Genomic DNA, 23,599 nt, shown 5'->3' with positions numbered 1-23,599 from the left:
AATGCCTGGTTGCTGACGACAACCACATGCAATGAAAAGTTTTTTTGCAGAATAGCCATAGTATCATTCGGAAAAATATGTTAGGCATTTAAAATGTAGCTGATAGTACGTTTTTGAATAGCAGCTAAAGGCGCGCTACCTACTTCGTCCAAGTCGCTAAATTTTTCGGCACAAATGAGGATGGACATTTCACATCAGACCCTTTACTGCGTAACCGCACTTTGAAAATGCATACAATTCCAAATGATGGTTCCACTGTTAAATCTTTAATGCATTATTTAAAACCGTTTTAAACCAAGTGTCCTCCTTTAAGGTGTTTAAGTTTAAAGGCATAATGGATTTTTTACCATTAGATTTCTCAATTTTATCTTGATCTTAATTTTAAGTAGATATGATGTACGTCTCTTTGCAGTTTATATTGTTTTGAATCTTCCATTATAATTACTGCAGTGTGTTGGTTGTTTGCCTGATGGTTGGTTTTGGTAAAGGGCAGCTTTATCATGGTCATTGATCTTCGCCGGGTGTGCTGGCCTCAGGGCCGTGCCAGTGGCCCTAATTCCTTCTGTATGCGAAACATATGCATCCTGTCGGAGTATTATGCCTCTTTTTGTCTTTAGGGTGGTTTTAAGGTGCTACATTTTCATCTATTTTACATAAGAACCTTTTATTCTGCCATTTCTGTATATCGGCTCATACATTTAGCAATGATAGGATGGAAGGTCACGAAGAGGAGGACAAATGGATGTACAACAAGCTATTTGTGTTGATAAGTTTATTTTGTACACTTGTGCTGGTTTTTTACCATAAAACACCTGCCAAACGTCAAAGAAATGCGATTTGTTTGTATGAATGGCCATACGGTCCTTCGCTGTCATTCAAGGACGTTGGTGCGACGGTGGCGTTTAATTGTTCCTGTTGCGACACCGCCCTTGGTTGCGTCCCTTTGTTTATCGCCGGGTTTCATGTTCGAATCCTGCTGATTAAGTGCTAGTGATACCTTTCAATCCTAGAATTGTCTCTTATAAAGCCCGTCTAGGTCAGTTTTATGTGATTTTTGGTGCTTGCATTAGTTCGGAGTGTTTTTTTACTAATTTCCGTGTGAGATTATGTGGTGTACAAAACTTCTCTGTTCTATTTTATAGCTTTACTTTGCATCAAGAAGATATGGAAGATGAGGCTGCTCTTATTAAGTCTGCCTTTCCGAATTTCGCAGACGAGATTTTGTTCCTTAGGACTGCCTTTCCGGCTGAAACCACTCTATGCCCAAGGTTTGCTCTTCTTTTAAGGTAATTCCATTCTGTTGTAGTAATGATGGTATCAATCTCAACATTCTGGTGACACCAGGAGTATGTGAGATTCCGGTAAACGTGCTCCTTAGTCTCGATGTATTTTGTCCCTCAGAGGTATTTTCAGTTTAACGTGTTATTCCCAGTATCCCCTTCTACCGCCTGTTGTAAAAGTGGTAGGTACAGTTGGATTATCAGATTCTGCCTTATCAAAGCTTCAATTGAACATTGCTGCTGTAATTGATTCGTGTCAAAAGGACCATGTTATCTTTCCCTTGATAGAGGTATTTTACATGAATTTGCTTCTAATGTGCTCGTCAATTTCTACCGTAGAGTACGCAATTTTGTGTGGTTGTCAATGTACTTAAAATTTTTTTTGAGTATTACAATCTCTATTTGATAAAGTAAGGTCACTGATTTCTACCATTTTGTTAGTCGAGTAATGAGTGATTAAGTCATTTTTCCAACCATTAATGTTTAATCTTTTCATTCCAAAACGCCATTTTACTTTGCTGAAGACAATTTGGTGTGATAGCTGCCCCTCTTTAATTACCGACAGTACTTGGCAGTATTTTAAGCTTGATTTGCATTCTCACGGCATTATCCAAGCAAATATTTCTTGGTCGAATGTTTGAGGCTCTCTCACAATCTTGTAATATTCCATAAAATCGTTTTGGTTACAAGGATTTGAAACTATCTTTACCTTTCAGTGCTGTCGTGATTTTATTTCGAGCAATGTTCCTTCTGTGGATTGCTCGATTTGTTTTGACGCCTTTCAAACGGAGGATCAAGTTTATCGTTCTCGTTGCAACCACTTTTTTCATAAAGAGTGTTTAGTCGGCTACCACAATAACCTCCTAAACACTCACAAAAACGAAATAGCTGCTCTTCTTGTCAAAAATCCATACTGCTCACGAGATATGCGACCGCAGCTTAAGGTAGGCAATTGACTTCCAATCCCAAACGGCTACAATTTCCGCTTTCTCTCTGAATAACTTAACTGGTTATTAGAACATGCACAAATCTCGTGTTTCAAACGTTCTGGCCATTGCAGAATCTCAAGGTGCTGCTGAAGCTCAAGCATTGCTTCCAATTATCGAGGGCTAGTATTCGTACATATCTCTTTAATGCATCATTTCTTTTTAAATTACCAGATAACAAGGTCATTTGTGGTTCTTATTAGGATTTATTTTTGCTTCACTTTACTGAATTTGGATGTTGTTGGTACAAGTGCCTAATATGAAGTGCTTTTGGCAGTATTTGCTGTCCTGAAGGTATTCACAAGTATTGAGGTTTGGTTTCTAAAATCCAAGGCGTAAATTGGGCTTGAATCTTGATGTCTGTTGTAGGTATCTTTCTAAAATTACTAATCAACTTTCGCTCAAGGTTCTTGATTCTATCGTTCTTAAAACGGCAGAACGGATTCGAACAGCGTTACAATTCCCTTTTATCATGGGATTATTATTACCCATGCTCATTATCAGTAGTTACGTCCTTTACCCATGCTCACAAAAAGGCAGCCTCAATTCTGCACCTCGCAATGTTTTATCCGTTTACTTTGGTACATTTTTATTTGCACTTTCTGTATCATTAACATGGAAAGGTTTGTGCTTCATTTGGCTTAACGAGATTTCAGTCAAACTGAAGCTTTTGTATATTTTTTTTTCCTAGTTTCCTTGTCCAGTATGCAAAACTGAGCTGCCCTCAATGGTCGACATTCCAGAAAGTTATATTTAAAATGCCCTTTACAGATATCTTCCTCAAAGTTGTCTTTCCTAGTACTTCTATGGTCTCTATTTTGGACAATCATTTCCTATTATTGTTTGTACGAGGAAGCATTTAATAATTGAGAAGTTTAAATTTTGCATTTTAACACATCTGCTCGATAAAGCTCGCGTTTTTCTTTTTGTATTGGGATATTTTACTAGGGCAGTGGTGTACGGCTTTGTCCATCGACTAGTCAAACGTTTTTTACAGTGCTTTCGTAGCATTTTTGTTCTTTTAAAAATTGTTTGAAATGTAAGAAGTGCGATTCTACTCATTCGCTACGCACTACCATTGTATTTCGCTCTTTGGGTCCACTTCCGCCAATTATCTGAGGAAATGTCTGCATTTATCACATGGATAGAGGATGGTAGATTCGACCTTTAGTGCTTTAAAGGTGGTTGAGTTTGTCAGAACTGCAAACATACTGGGTGTTCTAGACACCAAATGGCAATTAGAGTAACTGGAACAGTGGAACATCGTGGCATTTGTTTACTTCCGCAAACATCAAACGACGTAACTTTTGTCCATCTGGAATTAGATTTCCCTTCAGCCGGTATCAGGGATGGTGATATCAGCATTTTAGAGGTGTTGGGCACATTGCTCAAACTCTAATATTGAATGGGATAATTCGATTTTTGAGGGTTAACAAAGGAAACTATTTAAGATTCTCTGAACCCATGTCTCTCTTTTTACGCTTATAGTCGTAGAAGTGAGCATGAAGTTTTACTGGCGTGCATAAATTTGAGCTGTACTACTTTGCGCAACTGCAAATAGAACACTACAGCAATTGTGTTGGAGATGTACATTTGCATGTCCGGTTCCCTATGCTCCCCTACTGTTACGTTACCAATGATGTCTTACAGTGACTCGCGCACATTGGCTGCCGCAGTTAAAACACAACGCTTGTCTTGAATTATATCTTCAGTAACTATTCATCTTATCAGTAATCTAAACATGAATAAGTCGACCCTCTAGCCAGTTTATTCCAGTGTTTGCTCTCGTCGAAAAGCCACTCTCAAGTTATTGCCCAGCGTTGGAAACGATTTGCGAATTCTTGTGCACAAGTTAGAACACGGTGAGCAAATTCTTATGGGTATCTCTCCGTAGTTTTTGATTATGCACTAATTGTGCCTGGAGGTAAATGGATTGGTAAACGAAACCTAAGTTAGGCCATGACCTTGTAAAAATTATCATTGAAATGCGTGGATCTATTATGAACGTGATGCTTTGAAGAACCAATCTTTATACTAAGCTGTAATTAGGATAATTGATGAACCGGTGAATTTCCGCAGCTACACCTTAATCTTGAGGCTTTTGGGCGTTTGCGTAAACTAATAACACCGTAGTACTACGACTTGTAGGAATCAACTCTAGCGCTATCTGATTATGCGTTAAACTAGGCAGCCAATTTTGAATTAGTTTTTTGCCTGTCTCGAGATAGTCTATTGCCTGAAAACAAACTCGAAGTATGTCTAGGACTAAAGAAAATTCTTGAACTTAATAAAAGTATTTGAGAATATGTCGAATGGATGAGCATTAGCAAAGGCATAGCTCAATGGCAGTCCTTGAAGAACTCAAATGCGATCTTTTTAGTGGCTTTTGCATAACTACAGCATCAAATATTCTAGAAACGATTGTTCAAGGGGTCGTCACTGGCATTAGAGGTGAAGTTACAGCTTCTTTGACTATTCCCCTGAGACGATAAATCTTACAAATATAAAAACAACAACCAATGAAGGTTATACTCATAACCAACTTTGTAGTCAAAGAATGCCCTCATATGGGCTAATTTTAATGTAGCTAAACCCGGGTTGCCGATTGCATGCGCCTTCCACTAATTTAAACCCACGATAGAAGGTGCAGTTTTGTTACAACTCAGTTGTATGCCATGATTATTTACCAGTCGGAACTTTTCCAAAGATGGATTCATCTCCAAGAAACGTCGTAGACCTCCTCAAACCCGTTTTCATTGAAAGGGACGTTCAATGCATGTGCAGAGACGGCTTCACTTATGTGAAGCTTATTGGGTATATTTCTGCGTTTTGTGGTTGGTTGGCGCCTGTGAGCATACTCGTTATTTTTTAGCATTGCCACTCTGTACAGATATACTTGTTCATTTCCAGAATTCGAATGCGCTTTTACACGCGATTTATCGAGTATGTTTTTGGTCTCTTTTTAACTGACCATGTTTGGTTCACCTTCCTGTTGTAAATAGATATATGACCCGCTATAAACTACCTCTTTCCACACTTAGATAAAGGAATTTTAACAACCATTACCGACAAATCAAAAGACTCATTCGTTTAATTAGAATTTTTGTCTCTCGACCTTATAACACTCATTTTTTACTCTAGTTAATAATTAAATGAATTTGTACTTTAGTGAAGCATGAATATTATTTAGGTACTGTATTATCATTTTGCATACGATTTACCTGGGTACAGCCAATTCGCATAATTACGAAAATGCACGGTGCTAATCAGTTTTGGGTTTTACTTACAAAATGGAGATGTCTTCATAGACAATCTCGGTTTATTTTTGACATGATGTGTGCCTACTTTAGGGAAGTCATGACATTTTCCGTTGCCAATGCAGCAAGAGATACGTAAGGCTATGAAGTGTCTTGGAAATTGCTACCCTTACAGCGGTAGAGTTGGATGACCTTGTTTATTAAGATTCACAGCGTCAAACAAATAAGCTGACTTATTTTCGTTTTAATTGTGTATGACGTGGTCGATTATACTGAAATTTAAGGTTAACCATATTGTGCTCACCTAGGCTTAGTGCAGATCCACCTGCTGGCCACGATTTAGAAAGGTTGACCTTACTCACAACCGCCCTTACATTGTCGATAGAGATGGATTTTACCTCTAAATTCCGATTAGTGGTGACTCAAAGTGACGATGTCTCTTTCCACCTGATTTGGTGCAAGGTTACTTTAAGTGGTTATGTCATTCACCAATTCCTGATTCTTTAAATTTCAAACGGTTTTAGACCCGTTTATATTATTTGTTTTTGCAGTCGATTTCCATAAAAATATTAAAACAACTATTATTTATCTTGCTGATAGGTTATTTCTTGTGACAATTGAGCAGGGATGTTAAATTAATGGTGCACAAAGTTAGCTGTGCCGTCAAATTGAACAATTTTTTAAGATCATCGCAACCTATTAGGAAAAATCTGTGTAAAGCCGACATTACCTCCGTATCAACTTCCATTTTCATGGGTCCTTATTAACTTTCGCTACCAATGAAATAGACGTAGGCCTGCTTCTTCTTATTTAATATCGCCTCTGTAAGTTTCAAATTAACTCAATTGGAGTTTTTCTTAAACAAGTGAAGGTTCTATCATTTTCTGCCGAAAAATGACTAGCCGGCTGTAAAAAAACTAGTTTATACCATAATGTGTGCAGCCAAATGCAAATGCTGACTTGGCGTCATGATGATTAGTTATAGATAACTCTGGTAAGTCAATTTCCTGGTTAAATGGGATACATTGTTTGTGCAGCAAATGCTAAGGCGTTCATTGTTAAAAGACTGAAATAAATGCTCTCCTCTCTAATTCAACATTATTGTAATTCCACCGCATTTTTAGTTAACTGAGTTGAGGCTGTGGCAGAACTGAGGCTTGCTGACAGGTAGTATTAACACAGTCTATGTAACTTTATCTAATAATTCACCGTAAAACAGCATAAACCCTATTAAGCATGACAGTGTGAATTCATTTTATCACTAGTAATCGTCCATTTTAGAGGTGCTTTCTTCTTGATCAGCATAGTTGTGCTTGTCATTCTCCTGGGTCTCCGATTCAAATACTGGAAAGAGAGCAGCCAAGGTGGAGGCTCTGGCTATGGGTCCATACTGACTTCATCCGACCTCACAATTTCAAAATTGGAAGAATCGCCAGCAGTAAATGTTCCATTCCCATTTTTTAGCCTCTGCAATGCAAATCCAGCTAGGTGAGCGTTCGAAAAGTTTACTTTGATGCTTCACTGAAATGGCCGTAGTTAATTATGCTGTATTAAGACATTGATAATATACCAAGGAATAGAGAAAATATGCCTGGAAATAATTACCAGTCATTGCACTGATGACATGACTGACGCAAATATCGGTCATACAGATCTACCACATAGATATCTATGGTAGTTGAATTTCTACGGCTTTATCAGGAACAGTAAATGCATCACACTTAACGCTTTCGATTTGACGTACTTTCTTTCATCTCATTTGCACGCATTATTTTAATTTTAGTCTTTTGGAACGCATAGTTAATGACCAAAATTCTACTATCATTTAATAGTATTTGTTTGCAAGAAACACACTGTTTAATTGCTTCCCATACATATATTTTTATTTGCGCATTGAGCTTTGTAACATCAGTGAGATAGAAAAGTATCCCATTTGGTTTGAAGATAAACGATGTACAATGGGTCATAGGTATTTTTGGATGGCACAGAAAAGTATTTTTTGTCAAAAAATTGCCTTATCACACAATCTGCTGTCGCATTTAATATATACTTTTGTTCACCACTTATCCGTTCGTAAAATCCACTCTTTTTGTATCATTTGGAATTTTATTATCAACTGACATTGTATTAATGTTTTTAGTGATTCAACGACACACATTCATTTGATCTAATTCTTAAGCTCTACCAAAAAAATAAAGTAAAATTATTGGAATCAAATAATAAAAGTATTTTACAGTGGACTGATGAACAGATTCAGCTGTATTTAATGAGGTGCTGTTAAATTACTTGGTCAGTGAAAATTCATAAATCCATTATAAATGCTTGAAATTGATGCCATAGGGGAATAAACAGAAATTAACGCTCGATAGGAGAATCAAAGCGACTGCGGAGGTAAAAGAGGCTCAACGTTTTTTCAATTATAATTGTAATCACTAACAGTTTATAAGAATTGGACAACGTATTGTTTTTGTGAAAGGGGATCAATTCTCTTCGGTTTGCATGCGGAGAATGAGAAAAGCCCTTTGTGGTATGAAAAATTTCTCGACGCCCTCCTGGCCCGTCCTCTATCTCTCAAGGTGGATGATGTTGATGGTGTACATAATGCGAACTTCCACCTCATGCTCAACCACACGGCACACGAAATGAAGAACATGCTAGTGGAGCAAGTTGCCTCGATTCTTTTCATATGTGCAAATATCCTGAACTGCATGAGTAATAACAGAAGTACAAAAAGACCACCGATAATAACGATAATCATGTCGCCCGAGAACATGCTTTCTTCATCGCCATTTCTTGCAAAATAAGTCAAAACTGAAATCTTAATTGTGTCATATGCAAGTCATAAAAGCAGGCATTCATCAGTGAAACGACACCATGTGGCATGACAATATTTTGTTTACATACATGTATCGCCACTTTACATGGCACGACTCTCATGAATCCCAACGCAAATTAAATTATTTAGAATAAAAACAAACTGGTTGTTTTCTCACTACTTTACGCTATAGTTTAATTGGCCAGTAGTTGGCTACTTTGTTAATTTTTGATTTTTCTAAAGGGCATTGTGAAAATCCTATTTGTGGAATTAAAGCCCAAATTTTAACTAGGATAATTCTTTCAGGTTCTGCGAGTTTTAAGCTAAAATGCATGGCAGTATGTTTTTGAAAAGTCATAATAGCAAAAAAATACATTCTTCACGCTAATTCGAACTCTAAAATTGTGTAAAGCACCTATTGGCTACTTATGTTTATTTGATAAAAACAGAATCTCTACGTATTCATTAGTGTAAGAAAAGGAATTTTTTCACTTTCACTCTTAAGGGTAGATGGTGGGTACAATTAACTAAACATCCCTCCTATCCACGTTTTGAGCACTTTTATCCCCTTCATCAAATAAACTTTAGCAAATCCTGAAAGCTTTGAGAGGGGGTTTTTATGTGGTTCCTCTGACCAATCTGTGGAGGGTCTTAATTCAGGCAAATGGTTTTGCCAACCTGGTTATAGGTCGCTTTGTGCTCATTTATTATTTGTGTATTTTTAGTAAGTAGCAGGAAAATTTTATATGAAATGTATCTCTTTGAGAAGCTGTACTCAAACATCAGCTTCCACGTAGCTAACGTTGTAATGGTAATAATAACCTTTAATGCGGTTGGATGACACTACATAAAAATTTACGGTAGCAATGAAAATTCTCGCATATAATCATTTTCTCACATTCTTCGCAACAAAGGATTTCAGGACCTCAGGCTGTATGTAGACAAAAAGCAAACAATGGGATTGTACAAGACTCTGCAATAGCGCGAGCGGTTGCGGAAGTGGAATGGCTAGTGTCTCTTATAGGAGCTAGTCAAATAAAGTTTTTACTTTTCCGGTGGGCCCACCATTATCCATTTCAAATAAGCATAATTGTCAGGCGCTTCCGGCAACTACAACATTGGCTGGTTGCTGCTGGTTACCAATACAGTCATGACAAACAGTTGCCTGACCAGCTCGCGCACATAGCCACGCGGTTTCCGGTTGTACGCGGCTGCACAAAACTAGAGTCCAGCAAATAATTGAAGACACCGATTCCACCCAACTCCTAACCTTTGCTACAATTATCGCTGCCAAATATGTTAGCTTTGGTATAAGCTGATTCATCCCTGACTTTTTCACTACTTCTGAACTATCACAATTACAGGAAGTGAAATCTGGTCAGATATTGCCCTTTCATTTCTGAAGAAGCCCTTAATTTATTTACATTACCAATTTTTAGCAAAGTTAATTGTGCTGTTTCTCACATGTACCGATAATTTAATGGCCCGCGCGCATATTTCTAAAGGGCTAAATTTTTAATCAAATGGTCCACGGACTGATAGCCCATGCCTAATTCATGGACCACTCTACGATATGCTTATATTTATTTGTAGGTATGTACGAAAGTTACAGAAAACATAAAGTTTTCAGGAGGTAGTGCTGATTAATGTAAAATAAAGCGTCCACATTTGTGCATTCAAGCATATGTAAATTGAAAATGTCCTCACTCTGTCTCATAAGTAAAATTGAGTCTCTATGTCGGTTGCTTCATGTTTAAAAGTAGTAAATTACACCGCTATTCAAGCCGAAAATTTCGCCTATACTTTTTTAGCTGCCATCTGTAATATTGTATCATGATAGCTGCCAACAACAACCATGTGTAGACGCTTCTTATGAATGCCTTCACTAAAACAGCTGAAATTTTAGCAAATTTTTTTGCAAAGTCGGTTTCCTAGAAAAGCAACGTCATAATGATCAAACGGGGTAATGCTACTCCAGTACTCTTATTTGTATACTTATAAGAGATGCTTTGTTTGAAAGGAAGGCATTTTTGAGTCCTAAAGTATGGCATTTTTGCAGATCGAGTGATTGCCCGTTAACACCCGTGCATGTTGTTAAGCGGGCCGAAATTCACAAAGAAAGCATTCAGTAATAACTTGTAACAGACTAGGCCTTCTTCAATGCTACCACTGACCGCTGGAACACATTATTAAGTTCTCGAATTCCGCTTCCGAAATAACAGTAAAGATTCGATAATTGCTTTAAATAAATAAGACCCTTTATGGCGTTATTTCTCCTTTTTAAAATGCTAACCAGCAAAGGCTCCGATGGTTATGAACTGCTGCAGACTTTATAATTAGGTGCATTTTATAGGCATTAATCAAGCTTTTATCTTAAGAGCAGTAGTAGTAGTCGCGGTAGTCAAATAATGTTTCGTTTTGGATTTAGATTCAGCAAATTCCGGTATCGTGAAGTCAATTACAACCTGTTATTCGCGTTTTCCTAACCCCCAAGAGGCTAACTGTAGGGTGTTAGCAATGAGCACTCTGCTCTGCGCTCGCGCTCCAAAATGATCATTTGAGATCCACCCAGGTTTCTAAATCGTCATCTTTCATGCAGGTGCCGGATATCCTCACGTACATGTTCCCACGTCCAATTTGTCAAGCATGTTTTGCCCTCTGGAGTGTGCTATACATTTCGAGGGGAACTGAAACGTAGGTTACCATTCTCTCCCATTTCTAATATTGACATTAAAATCAGTATGACATACTGATGTGTGTCTAATTATTAAAAACAGAAAACACGTGACCATAAAGTTCGTGTGGTTTTCACCATAACTTAATGGAATGACCTGCTTCAACTTGTATAAACTTGTAAAATCCGTGCGATTGTTTACATTCATGTGCGCATTCTAAAGCATAGATATGCATCAGTATCCCGGTACTATTCTCATGTCATTTCTTGCACTTATGTCATACAATGTCAGTCTGACCTGGTGTGACCCAAGATCGTCTAATTTACGGACTGATTACCCTCAAAAACTAATGTGCAATATTTGTAGTGGAGGTGTGCGGTAACAGAATTTAGTTTCGATGACAAATCATTAGTTGATGGTGCATTATTCATGAGAACGAAGAATTCTCACCGCTGCTCAAAATGATTAAGGATCAAGGTGTCAGGATCAGCTTTTAGGGGCGTTTAAGGTGGATGATGAAACTTTTTGTTTACTTCTACATTAATCAGGTCCTGTCTACTTTTCATACAAAAGTGCATAAAGTTATTCGCTTACATATTAGATGCTTGATGATGATTGTTTGAAGGTCTCAATGCTGAATGATTTATTGAAGATGCATCTTAATACTTAAGGCTTCCGATTACCTATTCATCGCTGTCCAACTAAAATTGCCTATTCATTTTAAAGGTGATCCAATTTTTAATCTTTAAGAGTGGCAAAGTCCATTCACTTCCAGAGTAACAAACGATTAAGTTTCCATTTCAACAATGATTATTCTGCTCATCAAGTCATTTATTTTACTCATATTTTGTCGTGAAAATTAGAATGCTTGACTGTCTGTAACGAAAACTGCCTTAAGTTGACAATGGTTTTAAGAAAATCTAAAGAGTGTAAAGTGAATTCGAAACCACCTAAAGGTAATTAGACATTTCGCATATTTCAGGGGGCTTTTGTAATTTCGCAACAACCATATCAAAAAAAATTTTCGAATCAATAGGAGTAATTTTATTTGCGTTGAAAGGCGTGAAATTTTGTTCTTCAAGGTTGTGCACTCAATAATTTATCATGCTTCATTGTGTGTAGCCTCCGAGAAATTGCATCTAGAGCTTGATCCAGAGTCCGTGGATTATCTTATTCCAAACAGTGGCCTTGTTGGTTTTCGGTTCCTCATCCACGAGACACCTGAACCGCACTGGGTGCATCACCAGTCAGCTGTGTTCCTTGGGGCACAGTTTCACACCATGCTTCGTCTCGTTGGAACCCGAAAGGTACATCACCTATAAACAACGACACATTGTTTTGTGATACATTTACTGCTAACTGTCATGCACCCATAATCTCATCCCAATGATTCTTATATCAAATATATCCTATAAATGAGGATTCAGATGTGTAAAAGCAATCCCTAATATTGACAAATAATTCACAGGCTTGGCTACTGCTATGCGTTGGTTATGTTAAAAGGTTTTACGTTAAAGACAAATAAATACGTTTTTGCGAATCTTGACAATAGCACTGAGTCAGAGAGGTATGAGGCCTTTAGATTATTTTATCGAAGATTCTTCCATTATATTTCTTCATTGACTTTAACTATGGACCGGAGTTATCCCCTCCTTTTTAGCATGTTTTTTTACAGGAAAAAATATTTTACTGTTCCACTCTATCATTCTATCTCTAGGGCTATATAAGATACTACGCAGTACACTTGTATTCTCTTGTAGTAGTATATCCAAGCCATTACCTTGATACGCTCGCTATCAGATGCGAATTTGGCCAAGCAGATATCTGACGTCAGTTTCGGTTTTTGGCACATGGAGGCCAATCAAATCATCCCGTGTCTTCTTAGGGACGTTTCTATTTTGCTGCCTGATGAATATATCGTTAATTTTAGTAGATCATGCAACAAATTTTTAAAAATGGAAGCACGCCATCATTGCAGACCCACTTTAGGACTGCTTTCAAAAGATATATACAATCATGTTTTTCCTGAAAGTATTTACTAGTTAAATGTCATATTAGCTTTGCATTTGAATAATATCAACCGTATCATCTTAGTCGCTTTAGCCAAGTCTTACCATAGATGGGCAGATTAACTTTTTCTCATGGTTTAACTCACTACTGCCTCCAGATATCTATTAGCACATCAAGGATCCAAGTGTATCAAAGTGAAATACCCTTGACGAAAACGCGAAAACAACAATAATTGAAGCAGAGGGATGCAGGAGAAAATGCAGGAACTGTTAATTCTTCCGATAGCGATCATTGTCCATATCACCGACTGCGTCTCTCGAGAAGTGGCAGTTCCCAACATCTTAGGGACAGTTTTAGCCGCCCGTTTCTCCAGCCACTTTATCTGGCGACTGTCGCGTTATTCTACCCTGTGAAAAGTCAACAAACGTTGTGGTTGCAGAGCGCATTTTGAAACAACTTTTTGTAACACACTGCCTCGTTTTTAAAGTGCATAAACATTTAACTGTTTGTAAACTATTAACATTTTTTCAATTCAAATTCTTCGGTAAGGATTTTTCGTATCTGGTAATGATGCAGCGATTTTTGTGCAAGTTGGATACTGTTTTATAATACTGCCAGAAAATTAGTTTTGTAGACTAAAACTCGGTTATTTCAACGTTACTTAATGAGGACATCCGGAAAATGACTGGCGTTCGTAAATGATTGTTTCTTACTTTTGACTTCGATTTTCCCTTTTACGCCTCTATCAGGAACCGCCAGTTTGGCAGACTGAAATATTAAAACTAATATGCTGAAATTTAGATGTATTTTTGATTTACCTTGGGAATTGTAGATCTTATGGGTTTTGACGATTAATTAATGTGGAAGTAATAAGTTATACATGTTCTTCAACTTTGACCATGCTGATACTTTATTTACCTTAAATTTCTCATGGTTTTTGCACAAAAGCTTGCTAACACCCAAATGCTAGTGTTTTGCCAATGCTATTAAGACATGGCCTCAGGAATACGGTTGCTCAATCGTGCGCAACTCCTTAGGACTGGTGCAATGCAGATTGCTCATGTTCAGATTGTCATTACCAGTAGGCACAGCAACTGCTTGACGATGGCACTAGGAATGACTCATTTTCTTTGCAAATTATTTGTTTTAACAAATAGGAAACTGACTGAGATGTTTTATGATTGTAGTTACCCTTACTTATTGTTATTTTCATTTTGCTAAGTCATAAACCGAGTGATGTATTCAAAGTTACATTCTTCATCGAACTAAGTACGTGTGCGCCTAAATTTCCAGATTTAGGATTCACAAAGCATATAAGTACCCTTTTAAAAGAAGGTAAACAGTGCATGAATTTGATCTGAATCGACTTTTAAAGCTTGCACTTTTTACGTTGTGTTTGAGGTCCCTATTACTGTTAAGGGAAAAGTAGAAGTCAATTTTCACGGCTCTTTGGTCTATTAGGAAGTGTTGACTGCTCTGACTTGAGCCTCTAACGACCTTCGGATTTAAATGTCAATGATTATGGTTATACACAAGAATATCGGACAGTCCAAACCATGAAAACAACATTGATTTTCTCTATAATTAAGAAAATGAATAGCTTCTGAAATAAAAATCTCTATGAGATGCATATAGCATTTAAAACACCAACTTTACCTGTTAAAATGCCAATGGCAGAAAAGGATGCTTCAAAGCGAAACGAAATAGGTTCCAAATCGTGTGAAAACCAACTCCTTTTAAAAACTTTTTTTCTGTTTCCGTCAATGTTGGCAGGTCCATGAATCTGACTGCGTTCCTCAACGAACATGGGAAGCCTGTTTACGAAAGTGCCTCTTATTTCGAATCCAGAAGGAATGTGGTTGTATATTCAGCGGTAATGTTTTTCAATCGGCTCCGCAATTTCAGAAGGAATTTCGTAAATGTGCAGGCAACCTTAATTTTAGTTAGTGCACGTATGATTTCTAACTCACCTACTTGCCAATTACAATACATCTGAATTAGATGGATTTTCGGGAAAGGAAGTGCCACCATCCCGAAGATAGACATTCGCTATCTGGGAGCCATTTGGTATACCAAACTTCTCTCACTAAATTTCATAAGTTGAATTTTAAGGTTGCACCATATTTTTTTAATGCGTTTTGAAGTCATGATCCTCTGTTTGAGCTCTGTATTAACAGGCGTTTTTTGTCATTTAGCCAGTAACGACGGATGCAATCTTGAGTCCATTTCAAACTGCAGTATACAACTCGATGTTTTGCAAGGTTCGGTTCCCGATATGCAAATACTTGGAAATGCATCGACTGTAAAATCTACGAGGAAATCTTCTGGGCTTCTGTTCACTTCTGACTCCCTCATTTAAAAAATTAAGCACTGTGGTGGTCCAGAAATCATACACTCATAATCGCGCCTGGTGAAGTTCTAAGTTTTTATCTAACGGGTATTTTGCTCTTAGACGTTAGGATCTGTTATTTTTCAAAGTATTAATCCAATTATTTGATCTGCTGAGTGCACTGCTCAAGTTGGCGCCTACGGAATGCACAGGTTAGGTGCGTGGCTTGAATTGAGATGCAGAAGTGGGGATGTTGCTGAAAAAATCATGTGCATCTCTTGAGGAATTTGCAGTTCTCATCTTCAAATATTAATTACATAATGCTGGCAGCGAAAGTAGTCATAATAACGCATTTGCAAACTAACTTATGTCGCAGAAAAGGCACTTTATTGTTGGGTTCGCCCAAACTAATAATAAAATAATGTGTTTAAACCAGCCTCAATTTATCTAGTGGTCAATCAATTACACTTTTATAGTGCAATGAAGAGGACTATATCTGATATTGTACGCATTCTTTAGTGGATAATTATTTATGCTAATCAAGGTGTCCCAATTTCCTAACAAAGTAGAGCACAGGGAACCTAAATGCACTTCAAAAATAGTAACAGAGCATTTATAGCCCAGTGTTCCTTAAAGTGCTAAAGCGTTTAACTTCACTACTATGGACACATAAGTCGAAGCTAGTTGTGTACCAGGGTATATTATGAAAAAAATATAAATAGTTAAGTTCACTAATTAGATAATCTCTTGGAGCATAACCATATTTCTCTTCTTAGAGTCGATTTCACTCTCAGCTTGCAGCTGCATAGGACCCTGTGACCAACTCGTCTACACCTATGAGTCGATAACTCAGGCGTGGCAACCTTTTTTTCTTGGATTCCGGAGATTTCGAAGATTCCAACCCTTGCACCCTCGGAATGCATACAACCAATCAAACCTAGATGAAAAAATCCCACGAGCATTCAACCGATATTGGTTAAACTCGCCCAAACAAAGTGAAAAAGACTATCAGGTGGTAGCGAGGCTCACAATCAAATGTCTTATTATCACCATACTCAGGTGCTCATAGTTCCCACGTATTTTAGTTGTCCGCGTCCGTTCAGTTGTGGGCATTCCTTCGAGAGGCCAACCGTAATGTTTTTCACGAACTCATGAGTCTGGATGAAACTCTACTTAGCCTTCATCGTCTAATCAAAGCGATGCTAAATGTGGTGAAAGTAATAGGCCAAGCGGTCAACTACTCAAGAGGCGGCGGGAGCCATCTCATGAACAGCCTTCTTCATGCTAAGGGAAAGAAAATTAGCATTTTCGATGAAAACTGCCTGGATCAGGCTGAGCAAACTGGTATGCTGGCAAGGGTTAGCCAACTCAGTGATGCCTTCACAAACCGACTGCAGGAGTCCTTTCTTTTCAACACAACCCAGGCCACTGTACAACTGAACTTGATTATGATTTTTCTCCAGCGGAGCCCTCTTGACTTTTCGCGGCTTTTGAATGATCTTCGAATAAGTGACCTCATCTCCGATGTGACGGTGCTTGAACTTCGCAGGAATGGCCAAAAGTGCCTCGATGCAGCCCACGGTGTTAATGGGCTTTTGAGTAACTTCACCGTGAGGGAATTATTCCCTCTCAATTCTTCCGTGACTAGAGCTGGTGACGTGTCTCGTGGCAATGGAAATGTAATCTCTTCGTTGCAAGCGATGCTTCTTGCGACGGATTCTAATTTAAATAAACTTAATGTGGAATTTTCACGCTTATATGACCAAAATAAGGTGCTCATTCAGGAGATGAGAGGTCTGCTTGCGTCTCAGTTATCAATAGAGCAGCGTCATAGGTAAGCATACCGTCTCTGCCTTTGTAAGAGATCGTTATGATTCGATCTATGACTTTTTTACTTCTGTTTCCAGTCGGGTAGCTGTTACAGTGCAAATATCCTCAAGGCAAGGTTTGTCCCTTCGACTGAAATCATCAGAATCACTCTTTAACAAAAACGGTAAATAGAATGCCATTGTTAATTATATTTTTTTGTCTGGTTAGCAATTTCGTACGAACGCACAAGCTGCCGACGAAGCATCTTTCTTGAAGTAGGTAGTAGTGTTTAAGGTAGAGACCAGTGATGATTATTCCATACTGCCGACGGTTGTCATATTATGGCGCCAACAAAAGAGGTGCCCTGTCTTTTCAAAGTTCACAGAAAGCCTTCTCGGACATATTACACAAAATGTCTGTTTACACTTCCATCTAATTTGCCTAATTATTCTACAATGAAAAAGGTGACCGGAAACAACTTTATGTGGCTAATACTACCATGGGTGTAAGTAGTTTTAAACACTCATTAGGAAATGCTTTGGTCTATTTCCATCATTAAATATGTAACCGACGTCTGTCTTCTAGTAGCATACTCGTAGTTTCTGCTACTAAGTTGGTTTGCTTCCTACTTATTATCCTTAGCTGAACTTTTGGATATTCTCACCTCGGCGGTAATGATTGGATCGTTTTTGGTGCTGCTAGCTGAAGGTGTGTTCACCACTATGTGGGAGTGTCGACTTCGGCCGCAGAGCCAGAAACAGGAGGACCTCCTCAAGCACCGCTTCGAGCACAGGGTACCAAGGAGCATACCCTCCCCCCTGTCATCACCATTGGCATCGTTATCGCAACAGCAGTTAGAGACTGTTGTCCCAGTCTCCACCAGATCACCGAAACCGCCTAGAGGGTCCCCGCGCTACGTCCATAGCCTATCAAGAGATCAAACGAAACTGCCGGCTTACAATGTCAAGTGGAACCACCTCACCCTCGCCCAACCTCAGAAATTCGTTGGACAATTCATGCGTCAGCAGGAGCAGCAACACCCTCTTTTCCTAGATATCACCGAGTCCATCAGTGACATTAACACACCTTCAACCTTCACTCATCCCCTCTCAGATGTTGTCTAGGGCATCTAACGTACAAATTGAATAAGTAGGTAAAACGAGAAAGTTACAATGTGGTTTGTGTTTGATCGCCAATGCTAAGTCATAAATGCAAACCGTGAAAGTTTGTTTCAAATAGACACAAGGCACGTTGCGATTTTTGCACGGTCTCATACATTCATTTGTGACCGAAATGTTAAAACATACATTTGCATTTTCAACTAAATTATACGCAACTTGCAGGAGTTTGAAAGCTAAGCGAACCGGATAACAGAACCGAGGTGGTGACGGCACCGGTGACGCACACGGGGACACGTGCACCCACGTAAATGTAGGAGTGCGGATTTGATCGGCAAACGCGCAATGAGTATGGCGCAGGCTGCATGAATGTGGTAATATCCTATTCCTTGCTAAAAGCAGAAATTAATCACTCACCTATACATGCATAGTTCGTTCGTTTTCATTTGCTTAATACCTCAAGGAACAACTACGCAAGTTTACTTGGGCCCTATGACCTGAATTTTCTTCTTAAAGGGTAAATCATCTAAATGCTGCTTAACAAATACCATAATTATAAAAATATGAACAGTCTAAGGGATTTCACATCACTATCTCTTGCAAAACCAATTGATAATATTTATCACCAGCTCTTGCTTATAATGCTTTAAGAGCTTCGTTGTTTGGCTCTACTTTTTGAGTGTGTGCTAAATGGAATTAAGTGTTGAAAGGCTTCATATGATTTAACGGTAAAACATAAATTAACTCAAATAGTTTTAGCTGCTAGCTTTCTTTTTGACAGGGTGGAACTGCACCACCTTCGAAATGTAGATGATGTACATCACCGCGAGGAGAGTGCTGAAGGCACACATCCTATTTGATTGACGAAAAATCCAAATTCCTTCCTGCTATGGTGAAGCATACTTGGTCCTTTTTGACACTTTTGTCGTACCACAACCACTTTGTAGCTATGTGTAGAGCTTGGTTCCCATAGTTCTTGTGAAATCCTCCTTACCAGACGTTTTGACAAGCCAGTGATGTGGTAAATGATCAATAAGCACTTGAAAATATGGCGCGAATTCAGGCACAAACTCGACGACATTGGGCCTGGTACTGCTGCGTTTTTTTTTCGGCAAGTTTTACAGCGACACTCGTTATGGCAGCAGAAGAATGCACAGACCTCATGTGACAAAAAAGTGCTTGGATCTTTGGTACAAGAATGGCTGTTTGCACGACAGAAATGTGCTGTTTTGGGTGATGGGGACATGCAAAATGTCTCAATTGCCGCAAATACCGAGACATTTTTTAAATATTATTGCTTTTATCGTATTGCAAAACCACTCACGCGGCAATAAACATGACCTTCCTCTGTAAAACTTGCCAGCATTCCAATTGCACGTAGAATGTCAGGCTGACCCACAGCATAAACCTGGTTCAAGTGCAAAGAGTGAGAGTTCTCAAGCCTGGGAACCTTTGGTCTGTCCAGCCATATCGTAACGACCGCTCGTTGGAGAGTGCAGCGACTGTACGCAACCGCACTAATGTCAGGATTAAACTTATGGAGCCCTAGTTTCTTACCTACCCCCAATTAAATGTACCATACCATAAAGACAATTCTTCAAGTAGCAACCACGCTTGACTGCGTAGTCCTTCAATGAGCACGACGGCCTTGGCCAAAAACAATAACAGACCGAGGGTGAAAATCGAACAGTCTTCACTCACAAAGTAGCGCATTCGTTCCCGAAACCATGTGTATTAGTTAAAAATATGTTCAGTCTAAGGCAGACGACGCATATTCTATGGAACTGCCCCACATTTGGTCCAGTAATAATTATGCAAGGAACTCTATCAACAAACTGAGAAGGACAGTACAAGATGTATTAATGGAACAGGAAAAATGGATGGAGTAAAATTACATGACTACATTGAGAGAGGCGCTGTTAAAACGACAGAGGAGCGATGATATTGTGCTCGAGGCGGCTGATGCGGCGCGTCGTGTGGTCACTATTGTGACATGGATTTTTATCTGTTGCAACGGAACTCTGTGGACTTAGCGAGGGCTCTAGAGGCGATGCATTGGGAGTGGAGTCAAGAGATGGAAGGGAGGCTTCTTGGTTTCGGTCCAGTTGATCGTGGGTGGTGTTTGGTACAACCATACGAGGTGAGTCTGGAGAAGCAAAGCCAGAAATGCTGTTCAGGGTAAAAAGGGTCCGACTATCTCTCCTGTACTTCGGATTCACCATATCTAATAGAAATAATGAACGAAGAGCCCGATTTATAATTGACAGAACTAACAAACTTGCAAAGTGGAATACAGGAGTAAAAGTAAATTGAGTGCCTTGGAGACTTTAGACTCTTCAGGCAGTGGATACAATATGATATGATTTACCCACATTTGGAGCCTAGCTACAAAATAACGAGAAGCATAACAACCAGTTTATCCACAGAAAGCCCGAAGATACCTGAAGCAGACGCCGAATCGGAAGAGCGACCAGAATTGGTGTGAAACAGACGAGCTCTTTCAAACTCGTGCATCATACTTCGTAAATGCTCAACTTCCACCTGGGTGGAGAGTTTCCTCAACCTGTAGTCATTATCAATGTCCAAGGTACCGGTTTTGCTAGGACCACAGCAAGCACTGTCACTGAGACCCCTCGAGGATAGAGCATCGCAATGGTGGCTACTGGAAGAGTAGACTGACGCGCCATTCCCATTACTTTCGTGAAGGGAAGGTTTGGCCGAAATGACCACTGAGGAGGCCATTGTGACGCCCACGTTACGAAGTCGCGATCTTGAAGCAGGAGACCCACCATTATTATCCTCGTTCGACTGTAAATTTAAAAGATCCACCAATCCAACGTATGGATGATCTGTTGTCACCTAAACACAAAGCCGTAGAGAATCAACTACTAGTCCAGAAAGTTTACATTAATAAATAAAATTAAAAGTGTCCAATCACAACATTTTCCAGATCATAACACAATGTAAACATTGTTATACTAAGGTTGAATTTTTTACAGACCGAATCGAATCATTAACAACGATTTCGTTGGCAAAAATGCAGGCCAATACTTTTCTTATCACAATCTACAAGCAGACATAGCCATCTGAAAAACCAGAACATCCGACAAAACATTTGTTGCACACCACAAAACTTACTTCGATTTCAATAGATCTACAGTATTATCTTAATATAAAATAGGCCCTATGAAAATACAACAGCAACAACAAAGCTAGAGTAAAATTTCATTAGAATGAATCTGAAGACAATAATTAGGTGGACATTCAAGAAAGCGAGGATGAAAATAAGCTATCAAACAACAGTTAAATTCAACCAAGTTCAAAGGAGAAGTTAACAGGAGGAGGTTTACGCGAGCTAAGTATCCAATGATGAGGGAATTGGTTAGTGAAGGAACGCCTCGGCATTCTGAAGGACACAGCATATTGATTGTTGGTTGACCGAAGCTTAATTTTGGAGGTTCTTGACATGATGAAGAACGAAGGCGCCGACCTTCGAAAAAAGTAATTAAATGTGGAGAGTTACCAGTGAGTCTGAATTGCTCTCCATGAGGAACGGAGCGATGCCTTGAATATGGAGCCAATTTCAAAATAGGTACATTTGATTCGTTGGTAGAGTACGAAAGCACCTGTAATGTGTCTGACGCTAACTGGGCCTCACGTACAAGACCATAAATGTAACCGCTTTGATATATACCGATGGAAGTTTGGACATGCTGAAAAATGTCACCGATTTCCGAAGATGCCGCCGGTTGTACGTTCTGCGGGCACAGACATTTAGACAAACTGGAGAACTACATATAAAAGGAGAATATACGATTAAGAGAAGCGCGGATCTACGTGCTTACTAAAACAAGCAAAAGCCTTACTCAAGCAATCGTTAAAGTATTGGTCCAATAGATTCAAAAGCACAAGCCCTCCTTTAGCCATCGCCAATGTTAAAAGGTAGGCCAGCAGGCAATTTATCTAGAGGCTACTTATTACCAAGCAGATAGTGAATCTACGACTAGTTTTACAATCCCCGACAACCAGCAAAAGTAACCTGATTCAAAATAAGTGGGAATTTGGAAACACATGAAATATTGAGAATGTAAGGCAAAATGATCGGCATTATAGCATCATTCAATTTAGGGAAGCTGCCATGGTGACTCCTCAGTTGTGTGTTATCCCGGTGATTAGCAACAAAGGAACTGCAAGAAAATGAACACCCATATCTTGTATAATTTCAACACCCGGAAAAAAATATAAATTGCCTCGACGTTATGCATACAACTTGCCTCGGAGATGATTTAATTCACCATAAAATTTATGAATTCCACACCACTTTAATGAAGTGTAGGGTTGATAAACTTCCAAGTCATTAACTAAATCTTGCAACTATATAATGATTGTAGAAATTAATTCACTTAAAACAAACGACAGCCAGAAAGAATGTATTTTAAGACTGATGTGTAAGAAAAGGGGATGGCAAAAAGGTCACGTTACTGCTGATCTTAGTAGCATATGGTCCCTAACTAACACGAACTCACTTACTACAAACTTCTACATGTGTTCCATGTTCACCACCAAATGGTTTTTGGGGTATCCCCATACGTGTTAAAAGGATGCTTATAAAATATGCAGTGTAATGAAAGCTATAAGAACAAGTATGCAATATAAAAACCCACGAACATAAAAGCTTACATCAGATATCGACCAGGCACGTTGACGTTTCGTCTGTGTCATTCAACTTATCAAAAAGCGAAGGAGCCAAAGTTCATAAAACCTGTCGGAGGTGCATGAAGCGTAATACTAGCTGTGTGCGCAGAATTGCACACATCGGTAAAAAAGAAGTTAATGAATAAATGTTGTAAAATAGGGCACTTGTGGAACAGTCATGTTTCCTGCAGAGCGATTAACTAGTTCTAACGATGCTATCGAACGTACAAGGATGGGTCGCGTTTTCAAGTAACATGAGAACGATTTCTTTACAGCAATGTGTAGCGACATGTTGAATATGCGAGGCGCAAAACCGACGCCTTTTGAAATTGTGCCCGTAACCACGATGTAAAAGACAAAGCAAAACAATATGATATGAAATACATAAGAAAGTACAAAATATAATATCATAGGCAGATAAAAATCTCTGCTACAAATGCCCTATTTAGGAAAAAAATACAGTTGACTTTTACAAGGCAAAAGAAAAGAGCCTAATTAAATGTAAAGACAAATTATTTAATATATCATGAAATTGAAGTGGTCACCTACTAACTTTATTGTGACATTTGTGTGCTTCTGTTGAAATAACTTAAAAATTGACTGGGATAAGAAGTAACTTCTTTTC

General features: G+C 38.7%; 3 protein-coding genes across 3 annotated transcripts; 2 read left to right on the top strand and 1 right to left on the bottom strand. All coding sequences in view use genetic code 11, as the record gives it.

Moving 5' to 3' along the window:
* Positions 1-174: 174 nt before the first annotated feature.
* EGR_01601 (hypothetical protein) lies at positions 175-14,970 on the top strand (the record flags this gene model as incomplete). The annotated part of the gene is given in 9 exon segments (XM_024490850.1): positions 175-210; positions 881-990; positions 1,143-1,268; positions 1,307-1,361; positions 1,379-1,620; positions 6,826-7,011; positions 8,000-8,235; positions 12,136-12,320; positions 14,797-14,970. The coding sequence occupies 9 exon segments, from the start codon at positions 175-177 to the stop codon at positions 14,968-14,970; spliced, it is 1,350 nt and encodes a 449-aa protein (XP_024354715.1).
* Positions 14,971-15,024: 54 nt separating this feature from the next.
* Positions 15,025-18,285, top strand: EGR_01600 (hypothetical protein; the record flags this gene model as incomplete). Its single annotated transcript, XM_024490849.1, has 5 exons — positions 15,025-15,090; positions 15,219-15,284; positions 16,438-17,186; positions 17,260-17,345; positions 17,804-18,285. The coding sequence occupies 5 exons, from the start codon at positions 15,025-15,027 to the stop codon at positions 18,283-18,285; spliced, it is 1,449 nt and encodes a 482-aa protein (XP_024354714.1).
* A 1,913-nt stretch (positions 18,286-20,198) lies between these two features.
* EGR_01599 (hypothetical protein) lies at positions 20,199-23,001 on the bottom strand (the record flags this gene model as incomplete). Its single annotated transcript, XM_024490848.1, has 5 exons — positions 20,199-20,503; positions 20,721-21,138; positions 21,630-21,769; positions 21,803-22,070; positions 22,960-23,001. The coding sequence occupies 5 exons, from the start codon at positions 22,999-23,001 to the stop codon at positions 20,199-20,201; spliced, it is 1,173 nt and encodes a 390-aa protein (XP_024354713.1).
* Between the last annotated feature and the right edge of the window lie 598 nt (positions 23,002-23,599).

Source organism: Echinococcus granulosus (genome assembly GCF_000524195.1).
Source record: "Echinococcus granulosus chromosome Unknown EG_S00006, whole genome shotgun sequence".
NCBI lineage: Eukaryota > Metazoa > Platyhelminthes > Cestoda > Cyclophyllidea > Taeniidae > Echinococcus > Echinococcus granulosus.
This window is presented reverse-complemented; position numbering and strand designations above follow the sequence as displayed.